The 19,975-nt window shown below is 37.7% G+C and overlaps 2 protein-coding genes across 2 annotated transcripts; both read left to right on the top strand.

The window, feature by feature from the left end:
- Nucleotides 1–8,674: 8,674 nt before the first annotated feature.
- Nucleotides 8,675–9,416, top strand: LOC127813585 (uncharacterized). Its single transcript, XM_052354628.1, has 2 exons — nt 8,675–8,865; nt 8,948–9,416. The coding sequence occupies exons 1-2, from the start codon at nt 8,690–8,692 to the stop codon at nt 9,096–9,098; spliced, it is 327 nt and encodes a 108-aa protein (XP_052210588.1). The 5' UTR covers nt 8,675–8,689; the 3' UTR covers nt 9,099–9,416.
- A 9,286-nt stretch (nt 9,417–18,702) lies between these two features.
- LOC127812700 (putative B3 domain-containing protein At3g24850) lies at nt 18,703–19,353 on the top strand. Its single transcript, XM_052353219.1, has one exon. The coding sequence runs from the start codon at nt 18,703–18,705 to the stop codon at nt 19,351–19,353; it is 651 nt and encodes a 216-aa protein (XP_052209179.1).
- Nucleotides 19,354–19,975: the final 622 nt, after the last annotated feature.

The raw sequence follows: 19,975 nt of genomic DNA, 5'->3' as shown, positions 1-19,975 counted from the left end.
TCCCGTCCGAGAACTAATAACTACCAGTAACCATGCAATGCATATAAAATGCAAGGCGTAATGAGCACCAACGTGATACAAGGCGCCCATACATCCAGGCATCAAGCCATGCTCCGCCCACGTAGTAAATCACACGCGATGCATATGCCCGTGCTGGATGCAACCTGACCAATCTAGAATGTCCGTGATCAAGCATAACCAAATCATGATGATCCCATCATGCAGCCCGAACCCATGTGCATACCAAATCATGCAACAAAAATGAAATAATCAGGCATGCTATAATCACATAACGGTAGAGTAGGTTAGCAGTGCCTGACACCGGTCAGCGGTCAGTGATCAAGAGAGACCATCTAACGGTCTAAAATAGACCGTATAACAGTCACACCGTCTCCGTACAGCTAACCCTTGCCCCCACTGCCTAACCACTCTAGCCAATAAATAACAAAAAATCTAATAATAATACCCGACAGCTAAGAACCTAGCCCCAGGTGAGTACGACATCATTCCCATAGGCTTGGGGTGATACAAACCCCTGTAGGCAACCAACGAATAATACCCTCGAAACCAGGTTAATAAATTAAATTATTAAACACACCGTTTAAATTCCATAATTTATTAACAGCCAAATCTAACGAATGGAGGTCAAATAAATTGACATTGAAAGAATCGACAATGAGGGTATAAAGAACTTGCCTTTCTGGAGATAGTCTTAAGCTCAATTTGACCAAACACGGTCAAAGTTATACCAACTGCAATATTCTATTTATTGACAAAATTAATAAAATTGGGCCCCAAATGAAATTTCAACCGCAGAGAATATTAATTACTAGTTGAGGTACATACCTGGATAATTAAATCAGGGATTAAACGGAGTTTAATTAGATTTTTGAAGCCCCAAAATTCTCAGATTTACGTCGCGCACGCTGCTGAATTTTCTGCCAAAATTTGCTCACTGTTTGAGCAAAAGAAGTGCCCGAAATCGGGCTTTAAAAAGAGGCAAAAGGGGCGGCCCACAGCGCGCCACGTGGCGCGCCCAGCAGCTGCTCATGGCTGCCACCGCCTTGCCCAAAACGACGCCGTTTTGGGCAAGGGTTTTGGCTGAAAATCAGCCAAAATTCCTTCACAGCGCGCGCGCACCCGCGGGTGCTCGAACCCGCATCTCCCCGCTGGCAATCCTCGCGCGCGACCACTGCGCCACGCGCTACTTTTAACCTATATATGATTTAACTTATATTTATTATAACTTTTCCCCTCTTCCGCGATTCACGCCCGCACCCCTAAACTTTCATTATATACACAAACGCTCCCTAATTTAATTACAGTTATGCCCAAAACTTCTAAAAATCACACAACTCGATTTATTTTAATTTTTTTTTTTAGAATCCCAGAAATTCCTAAAATAATACAATTAATTATCCTAACTTCTTATTTCCATAAAATTATATAATTAAATTTTTATTTAATCCCAACAACTTATTTTAATAATTCTTTTAAATCCAATTACTCCAAAATTAATTTAATTACCATATACGGGCGTTAGATAGACCCCTTCTCAAGTTCAAGAATAAAATGGTTAAACTGAAAAAGTTGGAGGGGCTAAATATGTCTTTAGCCAGTCTCAATTCATTAATTTTCTGGATATGGTTAAGATGGAGCATATGAAAATTTTAGACATGCATGCATGCATGTGTATACATCTATCTACTTATCCATACACACTTTATGCAAAGATTCTGATCCCCTTTTGATTCTCCCATATATATATATATATATATATTTGTCTACACTCCGTGTCGGTCACAAGTTTTTATTTGGGTGGATAAAAGTAAAATAATAAAAAAATTAAAATAATATAATATTAATAAATTATTACAATTATTCTCCAAACATTTTTATATTTTGATAACATCTTAGAATGATATTATTATCAATTTACAAAATCTTCATGAATGTCAAAAAAACAAAAACAAAAACAAACTTGAGATTTTTCAAGAATATCTCAAAATGCAGTTTTAAGATTTTCAAAAATTCTTTAAATTATAATTTTAAAATTCTTAAAAATGTCCCCCCCAAAAAATATCAGTACCTAAATGCAGTTCGCCATCGCTTTGGCGCACTGAAGCTTTGACTATAGTGTTACGACTTACGAGCCACGTATGACCAAGGGCCGGGGCCATTGCCTGACATATGTGGCTCGGCCACACTACAAGCAATGTTCTAAATATCGGATTGGAAAGTGAATCTGTGTATTAATTAATTAGGTCATGGCTCACTTGGTCTGACCTATTAAATTAGAATCGTTCGATCAATGATGTCATATATATATATATATTTTATAATTAAATAATATATATATTAAATTTATATTTAAAATACTAATATTTTATATATTATTATGAAAAATATTATTATTAACTAATATACAGTTAATATTTTATATATAATTGTTATATATGTTATTAAAGAATTAATTAATAATTAAAAATTTAAAAATAAGTGAGAAAGTAAAAAAATCGAGATTAACTCACTTTCCGATTTACCTGTCCAATCGAATTTTGATCGGCTTGAAAGAAATTTAATTTTTTAAGTTAAATTGGAACGAATAGGTCACCAATTCCTGATTAAACCAGTCCGATCGATTGATCCAATCCGAATTTTAAAACAATGCTTACAAGAAAATGTAAGTGCAATCCGGAGCACATGCCAACTAAAAAAAAAAAGAATCAAAACAACACACTCACGTGAAAAAATAATAAAAAGGTAAAAATAAAAAATAGTCTCAAAATATTGCAAGGTTAAGCAAAAGGGATACCAACGAGACAAAAAAAAAAAAAAAGAAGAAGAGAAAACAGCAATCAGTTCAAGATACATTGGAGCTTGAGAGCATGATAGGAGTGTTAGAGAGAGAAATAGAGTCATAAATTGCTCTCATGGAAAGCTTCCGCCAATCATAAATAAAAAAAAAAAAAAAATGAAAGGGCCCCATGAGGTAGCTCAGCGGAGGAAGAGAAAAATGATGGTAAGGACGTCATAGGTTCAAATGGTGGGAGGAGCAGTTTGAAAACAAGTGATGTAATTCTTGCTGAATTATGTGTCGTTGGATCCAATACTGATTCTGTTGACTGAGATCAGACTCGAATTTATCTGCCTGTGATTCTTAGGGGGGGTCATAGGCCCAGGATTATGGGAGCGTAAGCAACGATATCTGAATTATAAAAAAAAAAACGAAAGAAGAAGACTGAAATATAAGCGAGTAGCAGCTGAAGACGATTCCAAAGAGTTAAAAAAAAGCTACATGATCATTTGAATGGTGACATTTTGAAATCGGGTTTTTGCTACCGATTAATTAAATTAAATTTTTATTTTTTAAAATCAAACTAACTATTTTAATCTGATTTTCAAGACAATCAATCTACTGATCCAAAATGAATAGGTATATATATCATTGTAGTAGATGTCAGCCAGCGGATTTTCTCGCAGGGAAAGTGGGATCTGGCTCTGAGTTTTCCTCGTGTTCTCTTGACCTTTTTTTTTTGCCCTTTTTGCTGAGCGCACATATTAGTCAGTCTCGACTCGACTTTCCCCGGACTTAATTCATAGGAAGAAAGGGAGAGAATAAGGCCCTTTTTTTGCCGTTTTTGCGGAGCCGGCTCCTTTTGTTGCTCGGAAGGTTCGAATACCAATTAAACTTCTAGAAAACACGTGGGGGACCCAATTAAACTTCCAAATGGGCCGATTTCTTCTAATTGTTTTGATCTAAAAGTGATTATTATTTTAATTTTATTTTTTAAATAAATAAATAAATATTCATGTATTACATGTAACTAGATAGATTTGATTTCTTCAGAGGTGGGTGTTATACCTACATAATAATAATTGAATGGTCATAAATTAATAAATAAAAAATTAAAATAGCTCCATCATTTGAATGGTCACATACATACTATTAGACAAGATCCAATCATTTTTACTTATTAATTTATATAGGCGAGTGCATATTTACTTTACGCCACTCACTCCTGACTCGAATTGTTTTGATCTAAAAGTGATTTATCGTCAAGTTTTAGCCATGCATGTATATATATATTAATTTACTTACGCTCACATCACACATTAGGTGAGTGGGTGCATAGCCCCCTTTTCTCCAGATCACCCTGGCCGGGTTTATTTTGTAGGAATCTAATTAAACAGGATGAGTACCTTTTCTTTTTTTTTTTTTTTGTCTCTGTTGATGTCTGAGATGATGATGGAGGTGGAGCACCCAGAAGGCAATTTTCTACGGAAAAATCTGAGTGTGATTGGATCTTGTCTTTGATCATCTTTATTAATTTTTCAAGATAGATATTATTTATCATTATACAATTGAAATTAATTTGTATTTATGACAAAATATAATTAGATATATGATGTTATAACACAATTTCTGGGGGGTGGGGGTAGACAAAGAAGCCAGTTAAAAGAGAATTTTGACGACTTTTTCAACCCAACCGCAAGGGATGACATGAAATCCACGATCGGGCGTAGTAGCTTTTATAAGCTTTAATTAAAGCAAACAATAATCTACAGGCCAACACTCGTTGAATTCTTGGAGTAGTCCATAATATATAATTAAAAGTGGAAATTGCAAAAAATAATCACTATTTAAATGTAAAATTCGTTTTTATCCCATTTTTAAAAAAAAAACGTTTATGTACTTTCAAACAAACTAATTACATGAAATAGCCACTTTGTCAGATTTGACCATTATTTATTTAAAAAAATAAAAAAAATAAATAAATAAACACAATAAAAGTAAAATACTAAAATACCCCTCAACCCCCCCCCCCCCATTACTCCTTTCACCCACCCACTTCATCTCCCTCACAAAGCAACCGCCCGCCGCCGCAGTGACAGCCACTTGCCGCCACCGCCGCCGTGATGCCACTCGCCGCCGCCGCTGTAAGAGCCACTTGACCCGCCGACATCGATCTCATCTTGGCTAAAAAGGTAGGAAAATGTTTATTTTAATAGTTAGATGCTAGAAATGGTCGCCGACGAAGCTTCGTCGTCGGCGACCATGGAGATCGACCGGGCTTCGTCGCGAACGAAGTCCCACGGTCGGGCTTCGTTCGCGACGAAGCCCGCTGGGTAGAAGCCCGACGGGCTTCGTCAATGGCTTCGTTGCAGACGAAGCCCGATCGGGCTTCGTCTGCAACGAAGCCCCCTCCCTTCCGATCGAGCTTCGTCTGGAAACGAAGCTCGATCGAGCTTCGCTTCCAGACGAAGCCCGAACGGGCTTCCTGTAACGAAGCCCGATCGAGCTTCGTCTGGAAGCGAAGCTCGATCGAGCTTCGTTTCCAGACGAAGCTCGATCGGGCTTCGTTACAGGAAGCCCGTTCGGGCTTCGTCTGGAAGCGAAGCTCGATCGAGCTTCGTTTCCAGACGAAGCTCGATCGAGCTTCCTTGGGTCTTCAATCGAAGCCCGATCGGGCTTCGTCTGTAATCGAAGCCCGATCGGGCGCTTCCTCTCCCTGCAAACGAAGCCCGATAGGGCTTCGTTTGCCGTTTGCAATCGAAGCCCGATCGGGCTTCGTTTGCAGGGAGAGGAAGCGCCCGATCGGGCTTCGATTACAGACGAAGCCCGATCGGGCTTCGATTGAAGACCCAAGGAAGCCCGATCGGGCTTCGATTGCAGACAAAGCCCGATCGGGCTTCGATTGCAGACAAAGCCCGATCGGGCGCGACTAAGCCCCACACCCAATTGGACTCCCCCGACTGTTGGGCTATGACACAGCCCGATTATCGCTGCCCAACAAAGCCCAATCAAGTTTGGGTTGCGATGATAAGGTTGGGACAATTGGGCTTCTTCTTCTTTTACTTGTGCTTTTACATGTGCTAAGACAATTGTTGTTTTTGTATTTTTTTTCTTACAGATGGCTGAACAACAAACTACAAAATTTACTTATGTTCATGCTCACCGAATATTACCCCCCGGAATGCGAGTTACTACTCATTGTGGGATCAAACACCTTGAGGCGATGCGTCGTGCTCTAGACCGATACAAGTTATTGGATAGATTCCTACAGGGCCCATTAGGACATTTCTTGAAGATGCCTTTGTCCCTCCATTTGACTGCACCACAGTTGATATATCATGTTCTACTTAGGGAGGTGACATTTTCGAGTGCCCACCACGATGAGATGTGGTTCGAGATTGGCGGCACACCATACAGATATGGGAGGCAGGAGTTCATACTTATTAGTGGACTCCGATTTGGGGCTATTGATAGGGAAAGCCTTGAACCCAAACCTATTGAGCCGGAGAGTTTACGTGCTCGATTATTTCCACAACATAAGAAGGGGGTGACTGGAGACGACCTTGAATTACTTATTAGTACCAAAGAGGATATGGTTTCAGAGGATGCCCTGAAACTGATTTACATTGCTGTGGTCGACATGTTTTTGTTGGGCCAGGATGAGCGTGGGCATGTGGATGATTTCTTGTGGACTATGGCCGAGGATTTACAAGCATTTGAGATGTTCCCTTGGGGTACATATGTCTACAGTAAGAGTCAACATTACATCCGGTTGGCCACGAAAGAAAGAAAATTGACTGGTGAAGGTGGGAAGAAAATTAACCTTTATGGTTTTGTATGGGCGTTTCAGGTACTCTTTCCTTATTGTAGATGATTTGCCGTACTCATTCCTTATTGTATATGATTTGTCTATAGTAACTAAATATTTGTTTTGTTTTCTAATTTTTATTTTCATTTCTTTTTTTTTTTTTTGCTTTCTACAGTGGTGGTTGATCGAAACGTTCCCATGGATTCAGAATAAATGGGCCGTCAGACTGTCCGAAGCAGACATTCCAAGATGCAGAAAATGGCTATCTAAAAAAAGGCCACAGATAAAAAATTACGACGACTGTCTTAGGAAAGAAGTAAGTGTGCAACTTACCTCTAAATTTAGTTTATTTTTAAATCATATCTATCTATATAATACAATTTTGCAGGCACGAGGATCGAGTCCGACTCTTGAACCCACTGATGATGAGAGGGAAACGAATTTTTGGAGATCTTTTAACCCTCAACACTCGGTTGGGGTCGACGTCTATAAATTTGGGGGCGGAGGGGGTGAAAAAGAGGAAGAGAATGACGGGGATGAGGACGAGGGCGGGGATGAGGACGAGGCGGGTATGATACATTTAGATGAGGAGGGAAAGGAAAAGAATGGGGAGGAGACAAGATTCCCTGATAGTTCGCACCACGGACAATACGAGACAGGGGTATGATTTTTATTATAATAATGGTTTTAATTTATATTTTTTGTAATTGTTTATATATTTTTTATAGGAGGGAAAGGAGAAGAAGGATAATGAGGAGGCAAGGTTCCCTGACAGTTCACATCACAGACAATACGAGGCAGGGGTATGATCTTTATTATAATAATGATTTTATATTTTTGTAATTGTTTATATATTTTTTGTTTGCCTTTTGTAGATCACCGAGATGCTGAAACAGACTCTAGATATGTTGCGGAGAATAGATGGGGAAATGGGTCAGGTGAGGACACAATTGTTGAGACTAGAGAGGGCGCAGGAATCACTAGAGAGGGGGCAGGCAGCACTATGTGCTCATCTACGCATCCCACATATTTCCCTAGATCGCAGCGATCATGCTCATGAGCAGTCCCAGGGTGGTGATCAGGTAAATCTTGATCATCACGATGAGGAGCAGGCATCTACATCTAGAGTAAGTTCCAAATTTACTTTTATATGTTTTACTTCATTCTAAAATACTATTTTGTAACAGTTAGGTTTTGTTCAGCTACAGGAGGAGGAAGTGGTTAGGGTCGACAGACGACCTATGCGAGATAGATTGCCATCGCAATTTCGTCGGCCACCCTTCACCGATCCAACAAAATATAAAAGGAGAAAGAAGGATGCCGCTTTGGAGGGGTCGGACGTGGACTCGACGCCACCGGTACTAGACCTAATCCCGCCGGACATAGAGACAGTGCCCCCTGAGGGCTATATTGAGTTCATAGGTTCCAATGAAAATATTAGGTAAGTAACAATATTTATATTTTTTCTATTTGCATCAACAATATATTCTTACTTTTATTTTTCTTGGTTGTTGTAGTCTTCACACTGGTTTCATTCTCAACCTAACACCGGATGACCTCCGAAACATAGAGAATGAGGCCAACTGGTTGGAGGGTTACCATATTGATAGTTACATGTGTTGCTTGAGACGTATACAGTCTCGGCGTCAATATGACACAAACTACGCTATCATGTCAACCTCGTTTTTTGTGAGTTTGCACTACTTATTTATTTTTTTTATTTTTTTGCATTTAATTTAGTCTATGACCAATATTTTTATTTTATTTTTCAGGCATCCATAGTAAGATTTTGGGAACAGGAGTACGGGGGCAACAGGAGGTTTTTTGCGCCTTCTATCGCATCTATCCCGGAAGAGTGGACCGGTTTCGTCGACGGGCGCACTGACAGGAGTCTCCCTTGGTGGACGGTCGATTATGTAAGTCTTAATTCATTCCATTTAATGATTTATTTATTTATTTCCGTACTACTGACGTATTAAAATAAAATACAGGTGTTGCTCCCTTGTAATGTAGCGAATTCTCACTGGTTTCTCTTAAAGATTTGCTTAAAAGATATGAGAATTGTCATATATGACTCCAATGCCATGAATGAAGACAGTCGTAGGAGCAGGGTCGAAGCTATACAACCACTTGTGAGCCTCTTACCCATTCTACTAAAGAAAGCTGCATATTATGAACATGTAACCACAACTGCGACGCTAGACAGAGATTGGGAAGTAGAGAATACTGATCCTCAGAAGTTGCCTCAACAACCGGATGGGTAAATTAATTTAAATTATATTACATAGTCAATTTTCATGAAAATATGGTTATGCTACCAATGTGTGTTATGTCTAATACAGGGCCAGCTGCGGGTGCTACGTTATCAAATACGTCGAGGACATACTGAGGCATAATGAGGATCACTGGCAGATGCACCCGACTGTGGATGTCCGTACCCTCCGGAGACAGATTGGAATATTTTTGTATAGACATAGTACGATAGTACGGTAGTATACTTGTAGATTAATAGATTAGAAAATTCTTCGTTTTGTGTTTTTATTTTCATCTAGTTTAAATGTTGTATATATTTTTGTATAGGTATAGCAAATAGCAAATTATGTATTGTTCACTTGATGAAATGTGGTTTGTGGTGTTGTTGAGGGTAAGGGATAAGTGGTTGTGGTGGCAGTATGTTGTTGGGAAGAGAGACTGAGTCTCTAATGTTGTGATGTTGTCATGTTATTCCATTGTTGGACATAGAGACTGAGTCTCTAATGCAGGTAGGATGACCAAGAAACAGGGGAGACTCTGTCGAAATTTTTAAATCACACTTGTGGGGTAATTTGAAGATCATTACATCATATTGGTCAAATGTTAGTACTTAGAACAATTCATCATGTATTTGTTGTGCATTCTACCTTCAACTAACCCAAACAACGTAACAAGAGATCATTTTAGTGTTAGTGGAAACCATAGATTGAGAGGAAAAAAAAAAACTTGAAAATGACAAAAGAAATTTTGAAGTTGTTCCTCACACAAAGTGAAAAATAATGACGTTGTTGTGATATATACATTATGGCTTACTCAAATAACATTAAAAGACATCATTTTAGTGTTAATGGAACATACTAATTTGAAGAAAAATCAAGAAAAATTAAAAAATTTCATTTTCGGGCTTGGTGGGCCACAAAGCCCGATGGCCGGGTTTCGTGGCCCACAAAACCCGATGGCCGGGTTTCGTGGCCCACAAAGCCCGATTTTTTTTTCGATTGAATTTTTTTTTTTTTTTTTTGTAGTTTCCCACTATTTGCCTCAAATAATAATGATTGTTAAGACAATACACTCTAATTTTTGAGCAAGTTTATTATCATAGCATTATTATCTTGATTTGTCCAATTATTAGTACCAATTGTGATCATGTGTTGGTTGGGTTGATGGTAGATGGACATTAAGTGAAAAATAATGACGTTGTTGTGATATATACATTATGGCTTACTCAAATAACATTAAAAGACATCATTTTAGTGTTAATGGAACATACTAATTTGAAGAAAAATCAAGAAAAATTAAAAAATTTCATTTTCGGGCTTGGTGGGCCACAAAGCCCGATGGCCGGGTTTCGTGGGCCACAAAGCCCGATGGCCGGGTTTCGTGGCCCACAAAGCCCGATGGCCGGGTTTCGTGGCCCACAAAGCCCGATTTTTTTTTCGATTGAATTTTTTTTTTTTTTTTGTAGTTTCCCACTATTTGCCTCAAATAATAATGATTGTTAATACAATACACTCTAATTTTTGAGCAAGTTTATTATCATAGCATTATTATCTTGATTTGTCCAATTATTAGTACCAATTGTGATCATGTGTTGGTTGGGTTGATGGTAGATGGACATCAAGTGAAAAATAATGACGTTGTTGTGATATATACATTCTGGTTTACCCAAATAACATTAAAAGACATCATTTTAGTGCTAATGGAACATACTAATTTGAAGAAAAATCAAGAAAAATTAAAAAATTTTATTTTTGGGCTTGGTGGGCCACAAAGCCCGATGGCCGGGTTTCGTGGGCCACAAAGCCCGATGGCCGGGTTTCGTGGCCCACAAAGCCCGATGGCCGGGTTTCGTGGCCCACAAAGCCCGATTTTTTTTTCGATTGAATTTTTTTTTTTTTTTTTTGTAGTTTCCCACTATTTGCCTCAAATAATAATGATTGTTAAGACAATACACTCTAATTTTTGAGCAAGTTTATTATCATAGCATTATTATCTTGATTTGTCCAATTATTAGTACCAATTGTGATCATGTGTTGGTTGGGTTGATGGTAGATGGACATCAAGTGAAAAATAATGACGTTGTTGTGATATATACATTATGGCTTACTCAAATAACATTAAAAGACATCATTTTAGTGTTAATGGAACATACTAATTTGAAGAAAAATCAAGAAAAATTAAAAAATTTCATTTTCGGGCTTGGTGGGCCACAAAGCCCGATGGCCGGGTTTCGTGGGCCACAAAGCCCGATGGCCGGGTTTCGTGGCCCACAAAGCCGGATTGCCGGGTTTCGTGGCCCACAAAGCCCGATTTTTTTTTCGATTGAATTTTTTTTTTTTTTTTTTTATAGTTTCCCACTATTTGCCTCAAATAATAATGATTGTTAAGACAATACACTCTAATTTTTGAGCAAGTTTATTATCATAGCATTATTATCTTGATTTGTCCAATTATTAGTACCAATTGTGATCATGTGTTGGTTGGGTTGATGGTAGATGGACATCAAGTGAAAAATAATGACGTTGTTGTGATATATACATTATGGCTTACTCAAATAACATTAAAAGACATCATTTTAGTGTTAATGGAACATACTAATTTGAAGAAAAATCAAGAAAAATTAAAAAATTTCATTTTCGGGCTTGGTGGGCCACAAAGCCCGATGGCCGGGTTTCGTGGCCCACAAAGCCCGATGGCTGGGTTTCGTGGCCCACAAAGCCCGATTTTTTTTTCGATTGAATTTTTTTTTTTTTTTTTTTTTGTAGTTTCCCACTATTTGCCTCAAATAATAATGATTGTTAAGACAATACACTCTAATTTTTGAGCAAGTTTATTATCATAGCATTATTATCTTGATTTGTCCAATTATTAGTACCAATTGTGATCATGTGTTGGTTGGGTTGATGGTAGATGGACATCAAGTGAAAAATAATGACGTTGTTGTGATATATACATTATGGCTTACTCAAATAACATTAAAAGACATCATTTTAGTGTTAATGGAACATACTAATTTGAAGAAAAATCAAGAAAAATTAAAAAATTTCATTTTTGGGCTTGGTGGGCCACAAAGCCCGATGGCCGGGTTTCGTGGCCCACAAAGCCCGATGGCCGGGTTTCGTGGCCCACAAAGCCCGATTTTTTTTTCGATTGAATTTTTTTTTTATTTTTTTGTAGTTTCCCACTATTTGCCTCAAATAATAATGATTGTTAAGACAATACACTCTAATTTTTGAGCAAGTTTACTATCATAGCATTATTATCTTGATTTGTCCAATTATTAGTACCAATTGTGATCATGTGTTGGTTGGGTTGATGGTAGATGGACATCAAGTGAAAAATAATGACGTTGTTGTGATATATACATTATGGCTTACTCAAATAACATTAAAAGACATCATTTTAGTGTTAATGGAACATACTAATTTGAAGAAAAATCAAGAAAAATTAAAAAATTTCATTTTCGGGCTTGGTGGGCCACAAAGCCCGATGACGGGGTTTCGTGGGCCACAAAGCCCGATGGCCGGGTTTCGTGGCCCACAAAACCCGATGGCCGGGTTTCGTGGCCCACAAAGCCCGATTTTTTTTTCGATTGAATTTTTTTTTTTTTTGTAGTTTCCCACTATTTGCCTCAAATAATAATGATTGTTAAGACAATACACTCTAATTTTTGAGCAAGTTTATTATCATAGCATTATTATCTTGATTTGTCCAATTATTAGTACCAATTGTGATCATGTGTTGGTTGTGTTGATGGTAGATGGACATCCTCACACAAAGTGAAAAATAATGACGTTGTTGTGATATATACATTCTGGTTTACCCAAATAACATTAAAAGACATCATTTTAGTGCTAATGGAACATACTAATTTGAAGAAAAATCAAGAAAAATTAAAAAATTTCATTTTCGGGCTTGGTGGGCCACAAAGCCCGATGGCCGGGTTTCGTGGGCCACAAAACCCGATGGCCGGGTTTCGTGGCCCACAAAGCCCGATTTTTTTTTCGATTGAATTTTTTTTTTTTTTTTTTGTAGTTCCCACTATTTACCTCAAATAATAATGATTGTTAAGACAATACACTCTAATTTTTGAGCAAGTTTATTATCATAGCATTATTATCTTGATTTGTCCAATTATTAGTACCAATTGTGATCATGTGTTGGTTGTGTTGATGGTAGATGGACATCCTCACACAAAGTGAAAAATAATGACGTTGTTGTGATATATACATTCTGGTTTACCCAAATAACATTAAAAGACATCATTTTAGTGCTAATGGAACATACTAATTTGAAGAAAAATCAAGAAAAATTAAAAAATTTCATTTTCGGGCTTGGTGGGCCACAAAGCCCGATGGCCGGGTTTCGTGGGCCACAAAACCCGATGGCCGGGTTTCGTAGGCCACAAAGCCCGATGGACGGGTTTTGTGGCCAACAAAACCCGATGGACGATTTTTTTTTTTTAAATTGAATTTTTTTTGAAGATGGTCCCAGTAGTAGTCTCAAATAATAGTGATTGTTAAGAAATGACACTCTAATTTTTTAGTATTATCATTGCATCATCTTGGTCCAATGTTGTTAGTAATTCATATATCAAAAAAATTTAGCAAAGTGTCCCTTGTTTCTAGGCCATTGAAACTGCATTATATACTCAGTTCTCTACTCAACAATATACTACAACACAAGCTGTTAATCATTAATTATGAGTTTAGATGAAGGAAACTGAAAGATTACGAATATGAATAAATCCCAATTTCAAATATTAATGTAAAAAATAATATTCATTACTGAACTCCCAACAAAAAGAGATTTGATTGATGTTGTCATCCTTTTTGTATCGTGCCAGTGATTTTTAAGCATTGCTGAAACACAAAAGATATATGGTCAGAAAAAATTCCATTAACACTTTGCGAGTAAAAAATATGTTTTTTTTTTTTCACAAACGATCTAACAACTATTGATAATATATGTGATAACATTTGTGATAACATTATATCATACCTGAATGAGTTAATGCCTATTGATTGTTTTCTTCATTGATAATATTATCATCACCTGGAATTGACAATTGTATAGGGCACCGACGACGAGTGTGTCCAGTCTCTTTGCAAATGCTGCATTTTCGGCTTGCCCTTGCAGAGGCCCTAGCAGCGCCCCTGGATTCTGGAGTAGTGGCTGTGCTCGACTCTCCAATGGAGGAAGTCCATTCATTAGGGCAACCAAGACTATTGTGTCCTAGTTCACAGCATTTTCCACATTTTTTTCTTCGACGAGCTTCCCCCATGGAAGGAATTCGACCATTTCTCGGTCTACCCGGTTGTCTTCTTTGCACAGGTGGGAGTATAACCATCTGTCTGACGTACGCTGGAAGAATCCAAGCAGTCTTGTTAGGGAGAGGATTGATGGGAAGTGCATATGCACGTCTGACCCAATCTGCGGTGTAATATGAATGGCAAAGCATATGGTAGTGCACCCTCATGAAACTGTCGCATAAGGCAAAGAAACACATAGTGTTAACATATCACACTAAATTACGAACATAAGACGCAAATAAAAGTCAAACCATGATACCTGCTAACAGCAATTGCATGAAGACATGGCATTTGATCAATGTCCCACTTGCGACAACTACATGTACTCGCAACAATGTCAACTATCCCATCGCCTTCCTTTGCATGTTGCACGAGGTATTTGTTCCCTTGTATTACAGGAACTACACGATATCCTCGGTCTAATGTTTTGGCATGCGCCAAATTGACATGTGCCACTGCAGCGGAGGTCACAATGGTTTCGAGTCTGGCAGCTGCAGCACGCCTATCACTAAACCATTTCTGAAGCATATGTCTCAAAAATTCATGTGCACTTGTTATAGGCAACCGACGTGCTTTCATCATGCATTTATTGAGAGACTCGGCAATGTTGGTGGTCATCATGGAATATCTTCTTCTTGGACAATATGCTCGTGACCACTTTTCCGGTCTTGCTTCCATCAATGTCAGATGAGTCTGAGGATGCATCGATTGTATTTCTGCCAAGTATGTATCACACTCTATTGTGGTGTAGCTGTATGCTGCAAGGTAGAATGCAGTCATCACATCTTTTCGTTGTCTACAACGTTTCTTCAAGTTTTGCTTAAGGTGGAAGAAACAAAAGACATGTGGGACAGAAGGGAAGACACGACTCATCGCATTTGCAATGCTTTGGTGACGATCAGAAACAATGACTAAATCTTCTCGCACTCCGATAGCCTCTCTCAATTTTGTCAAAAACCATATCCATGATCTGTCAGACTCACCATCTCCAAATCCAAAAGCGATGGGATAAATCATTTCCTCCCCATTTTTGCAAGTGGCAACGAATATCACCCCTTTGTGTTCACCTTTCAAATGTGTGGCATCAACGGCAACAACTGGTCTTATGTAAGACTGGAAACCATGAAGGCAAGCTCCGAGTGCAAAAAATGAATATAAAAAACAATTATTTTCATCTGTCTCTATTGCCGTGATGCTGCCAGGATTTGTTTCTTTTAACATGTGAAAATATGAGGGTAGTTGCTGATATGATTCATTAGCATTACCATAAGTAAGTATCTTTGCATGTTGTAAAGACCTCCAAGCTTTAGTATACATAATCTGCACACCATGTTGCTCCAACAACTCCCCCATTAGCATTTTAGGTGTATATTCACTACTCGTCACTCTTTCAGAGAACAAACTTCCGATGACAATAGCCTTCACACTTCGAAAATGTGAATCGTAGACATCCGGAGTACACGTGTGACTCGGCATAAATTTCACCACATGCCAAAACGAACAACCAGGTCTGCATCTTGCACGAAGCATAAATTTGCAGTTCACATCCTTGCAACCAGCCTCAAATCGAATTGTGCACGAACGTCTGACTCGATAGTCCATCTTCACATCAACACAATATTGTCCAAATGCCAAAATTAGTTCCTGTTTACTTCTAAAGAGTGCACCCATGTGTAAAAGATCACCCTGGTATGGAATTGACACTTCGGGTCTTGTTTCCTCAATTGCATAATTTTCTACACCAGGAACAATCCAATTTCTTTGTAAATGGTTGTCCTCAAATTGTGAACCTGAAAATCTTACTTCTGGGTACTCCGGACTCACTCCTCTTTCATCACCACCACTATCACTATTATCACCATCGCTATCGTCACTATTATCATCAGTTTCATTATCACAATCATCATTCGTGTCTGGAGCGTCATCTGACAAACCATCCATACCATATATACCAAAATCATCATTTTGTAGTGGACTATGTGCAGATGTAAATGGAACGGCACCTGAATCTTGATTACCACCACTACGTAGGTTACAAACTCCAATATCTTTACAAATCATATCAACATACATCACTTTATATTTTCTGTCATCGCACATAATAAACCTGACACCGTAGTCGTCCTTGATAGGGAACTTGGTAGCTGGAAGTTCACTTGAGTGTTCCGTTACAAAATGAATGGTGATGTCGTATCTTGTTTTATCAATTCCTGTCACCGTGTACACAATCTCAACCAATTGAGTAAAAGTCGTATTTTTGTAGATTCCCGCACACATCCTATTACCCCCAATATACTTATTATCATTCCATTCCCCGTTCCACACGATAACCAACTGCACTAAATCCATTGCTGTAAGATTGAAAGGAGGAAAAAATTAGTCTCACCATTACCATGGATGTAACGGATCCACACACACCCAAATCGGGTTAATTTCCTCATTAAACCAAGTCATAACTATAAGTAAGTAAGTTTATTTGCTTTTTGAGATTTGTATTTTATTTTCTTTTTCTAAAGAGTTGATTTGTACAATTAAACATGATTTTTGACTTATAAACCAACAACCAAGTCATGATAATTTTTCATATGTAGTTTAAGAAAAATATTTAAAAATTTTATGAAAAATATTGGAGGATTTTAATATAACACATTTAGGCACAAATGCTTAAGAAGTGAAATTTTGTTAAATAATATGATAAAATTAAATATATTATATTAAATTATATTATTTTACACTCATATATAATATTAAATTATTTAACAAAATATTCATATTATTTTAAAAATAATATATATAATCGTGCTTGTGGGCTACAAAAATCATAATCGGGCTTAGTGGGGTAACAAAGCCCTATCGGGCTTAGTTTGGGAACAAAGCCCTATCGGGTTTTGTTCCCCCACTAAGACCCATCGGGCTTTGTTCCCCCACTAAGCCCGATCAACTGTTATCGCCCACAAAACTCATTAACGATGTGCAGTTTTGATTTTTTTTTTTTTTTCACCCAAATTAGTGCAAATTTGGAATGATATGTATCAAAATATGTCTTGCCAACAACTACAATCATTCTACACAACCTTAATAAGCAATGTGAACACAAAAATTATTTTAAAAAAATTAAATAAATTGTAAATCGAATAAATACCTTGAGATTGGGTTTGGAGAGAAATAAACTTGTTGAATGGGACTTCAGTGAGGTCGCTGTAATTGATAAAGAAGATTGAATGACCCAACAAACAAAAAGATTGAATGTATGAAGAATGACTAAGTTTGGATAGTTTGACAATGAAAAGATAGAGAGTAACGTGAATTTTGGAAGAAGAGAGAGAAGAAAGGTTATATAAAAGAGATAAGGATATTTTGGTAAATGAGACTAATAACAGTAGGGTTTTCTATTTTAAAATTTCATTAAGGGTATTTTTGGTATCTTACATAAAAGTGGCTATAGAGTGTAATTAGTTTGTTTGAATAGTTAAAAACGTTTATTTTCTATGAAAAGTACAAAAACGATTTTATACATTTGACTTTGGTCAAATGTGAATTCAGCCCTAATTAAAAAGCCATGAATTAATATTAATTAATTAAAACAGGGCCTTTTTGAATTTTGTATGGGATCAAACAATAACGCTATTAATTATTGCCAATAACACCACCATCAATCAAATTCCCACTATCATTGTCATTAGGAGGAGAGAGAGAGAGAGAGAGAGAGAGACAAGGCGGTACTGTCTCCCACGAGGGAATTAAGCTGAGATTCTAATGATGATGATGGTTTGACTAATTATCCAATTCTCCTCCTCAATACGAAAGCAAATATATAAGTATGCGGCTCGTAAACATAATAAGACAGTGATACGCATTCCGTTGTCTATATATATATATATATATATATTTATATTCTCTCTCTTATTTTCTTCTATGAACCCTGTCCATTGACTCGATTGTCGTAGTTCCCTCCCGCCGCCGCCCATTCAGTTGCTATATCGGTCCTCTGGCCGCCGATTGCACGGTACTCCGTTTCCGTTCTGGATTGCTTTGTGATTGTGTGATTTCTGTAAGATTGTGTTTTTGTGCAGCCTAGCTAGGCTAACAGTAAAGTTCTAATTAAAAGAACAAAAACAAAAAATTATCTCGTACGTGACTAGCCAATTTCACCTATATATTCAGGCGAAGTTACATTAATTCCTTATATTTTAATTAATTAGTTACCAAATAAACGTTTGATCAACATCTAACTCGAAATCTGATTAGATTCTCAAGCTGTTTCTCATGTTAAACTGAGAATAATGTTTGATAATATTTTCCAATTAATTCAATGATCAGATTTAGAATCCGTGTCCAAATGAACATCAGGTGCATAGATATCCTCATATCTTTAGAATAAGTAAGCTATTAGCCATGCAAGTGTATATATATTTACTTACGCGCGCACTTTAGGCAAGTGCATAGCCCCCTCTTCTCCTGATCACCTTGGGTTTATTTTGTAGCTAGGAAATCCAAACAGAATGAGTACCGTTTTCTCTCGGTTGATGATGATGGAGGACCCAGAAGGCAATTTGGCCAAGTTTGACGCCTTCATAGACCCATACAAAGATGATTTAAAGAAGCTCGAGGAGGGTGAGCAGAAGATGGAGATTCTCCGCCGCATTATCAAGATGCGGAATTACGATAAAGTAGATGCTTGCGAACTAATTCGCTTGCCTCTGCGCCCGGTAGGAAATAATTCATACGAGAATAATCACGACGGGGAGAATGATTTTGCTCCTTTGCCGGAAAAGTTCCGACGAAGGATCGAAAACATGAACGGGTCTAACCCGGTTTTGGTGATTCAGAAAGAATTATTCAAAACCGACGTGAGTCCTCATCGTGGCCGTTTGTCAATGCCGGAAAGCCAAATTCGCGAGGAATTTTTTCTCTTTCATGAAGAGCTGCAGCTGCCGGAGATCAAGGGGACGTTGATCGGGCCGTCGAGACAATTCGAGTGCTGTGTGACCTTGAAGAAGTGGAACATGGCCAAGAAATCCGGCAGCGTCACGTCGATATACAATTTGGTGTCTGGTTGGAACTCCTTCGTGTCGGCGAACCATCTCCGGGAAGGCATGGCAGTGCAGGTTTGGGCGTTCAGAAAGGAGTCGAAGCTCTGCTTTGCGCTGGTTAAAGTTGGTGGCGACGACGAAGATGAATGAAGCTCCAGCCGGCGCGCAGTGGAGAAGATGGTTCCACATATATATTTGCATGAACCTGATGATGCATGAGAGATGAGATGAGATTTCCAATTGTTATATATCAAGGAAGGGGTAGGTATTCTAAAAGTAGTATTGCATGCATGTATATATGGTGAGTTTAATTAGTTTATCTCAGCATTACTTGTTTGGGGAGCATCATGCAGATTTACTTCTTTTTATTAGATGTAAAATGTAAAATTCCTGATCCCCTGCACATTGTCCCACACACGTGGGAGGAATTAATCATAGTACACAACGATTCCTAAAGTAAGAGGCTCAGATTTACTTATTTTTCTAGTGTGAGTGAGGTTTGGTCTGGTTTGTTTCTGGGCGTCTTTGCGGGATATGTTGGTGGTCTTTTTGTTAACTCCCGTTCAATTTTTCTTATTAATATATTTTTATCTATTAAAAAAAAACAGACAGTGAAAGATCATAGATTGAAATTCCCTTTTCCCTTTTGTTAGTTAGTTTCTTTGATTTAACCATAACGATATTGTTCATTATTATTCTTAATTTGTTGCATCCACTACTTAATTCATTACAAACCAATGATATTACTATTCCCTAAAATACACTATAAATT

The sequence above is a fragment of the Diospyros lotus genome, chromosome 11 (genome assembly GCF_014633365.1).
Source record: "Diospyros lotus cultivar Yz01 chromosome 11, ASM1463336v1, whole genome shotgun sequence".
Taxonomy (NCBI): domain Eukaryota; kingdom Viridiplantae; phylum Streptophyta; class Magnoliopsida; order Ericales; family Ebenaceae; genus Diospyros; species Diospyros lotus.
Note: the sequence above shows the minus strand (reverse complement) of the source record. Positions and strands in the feature narration are given on the sequence as shown.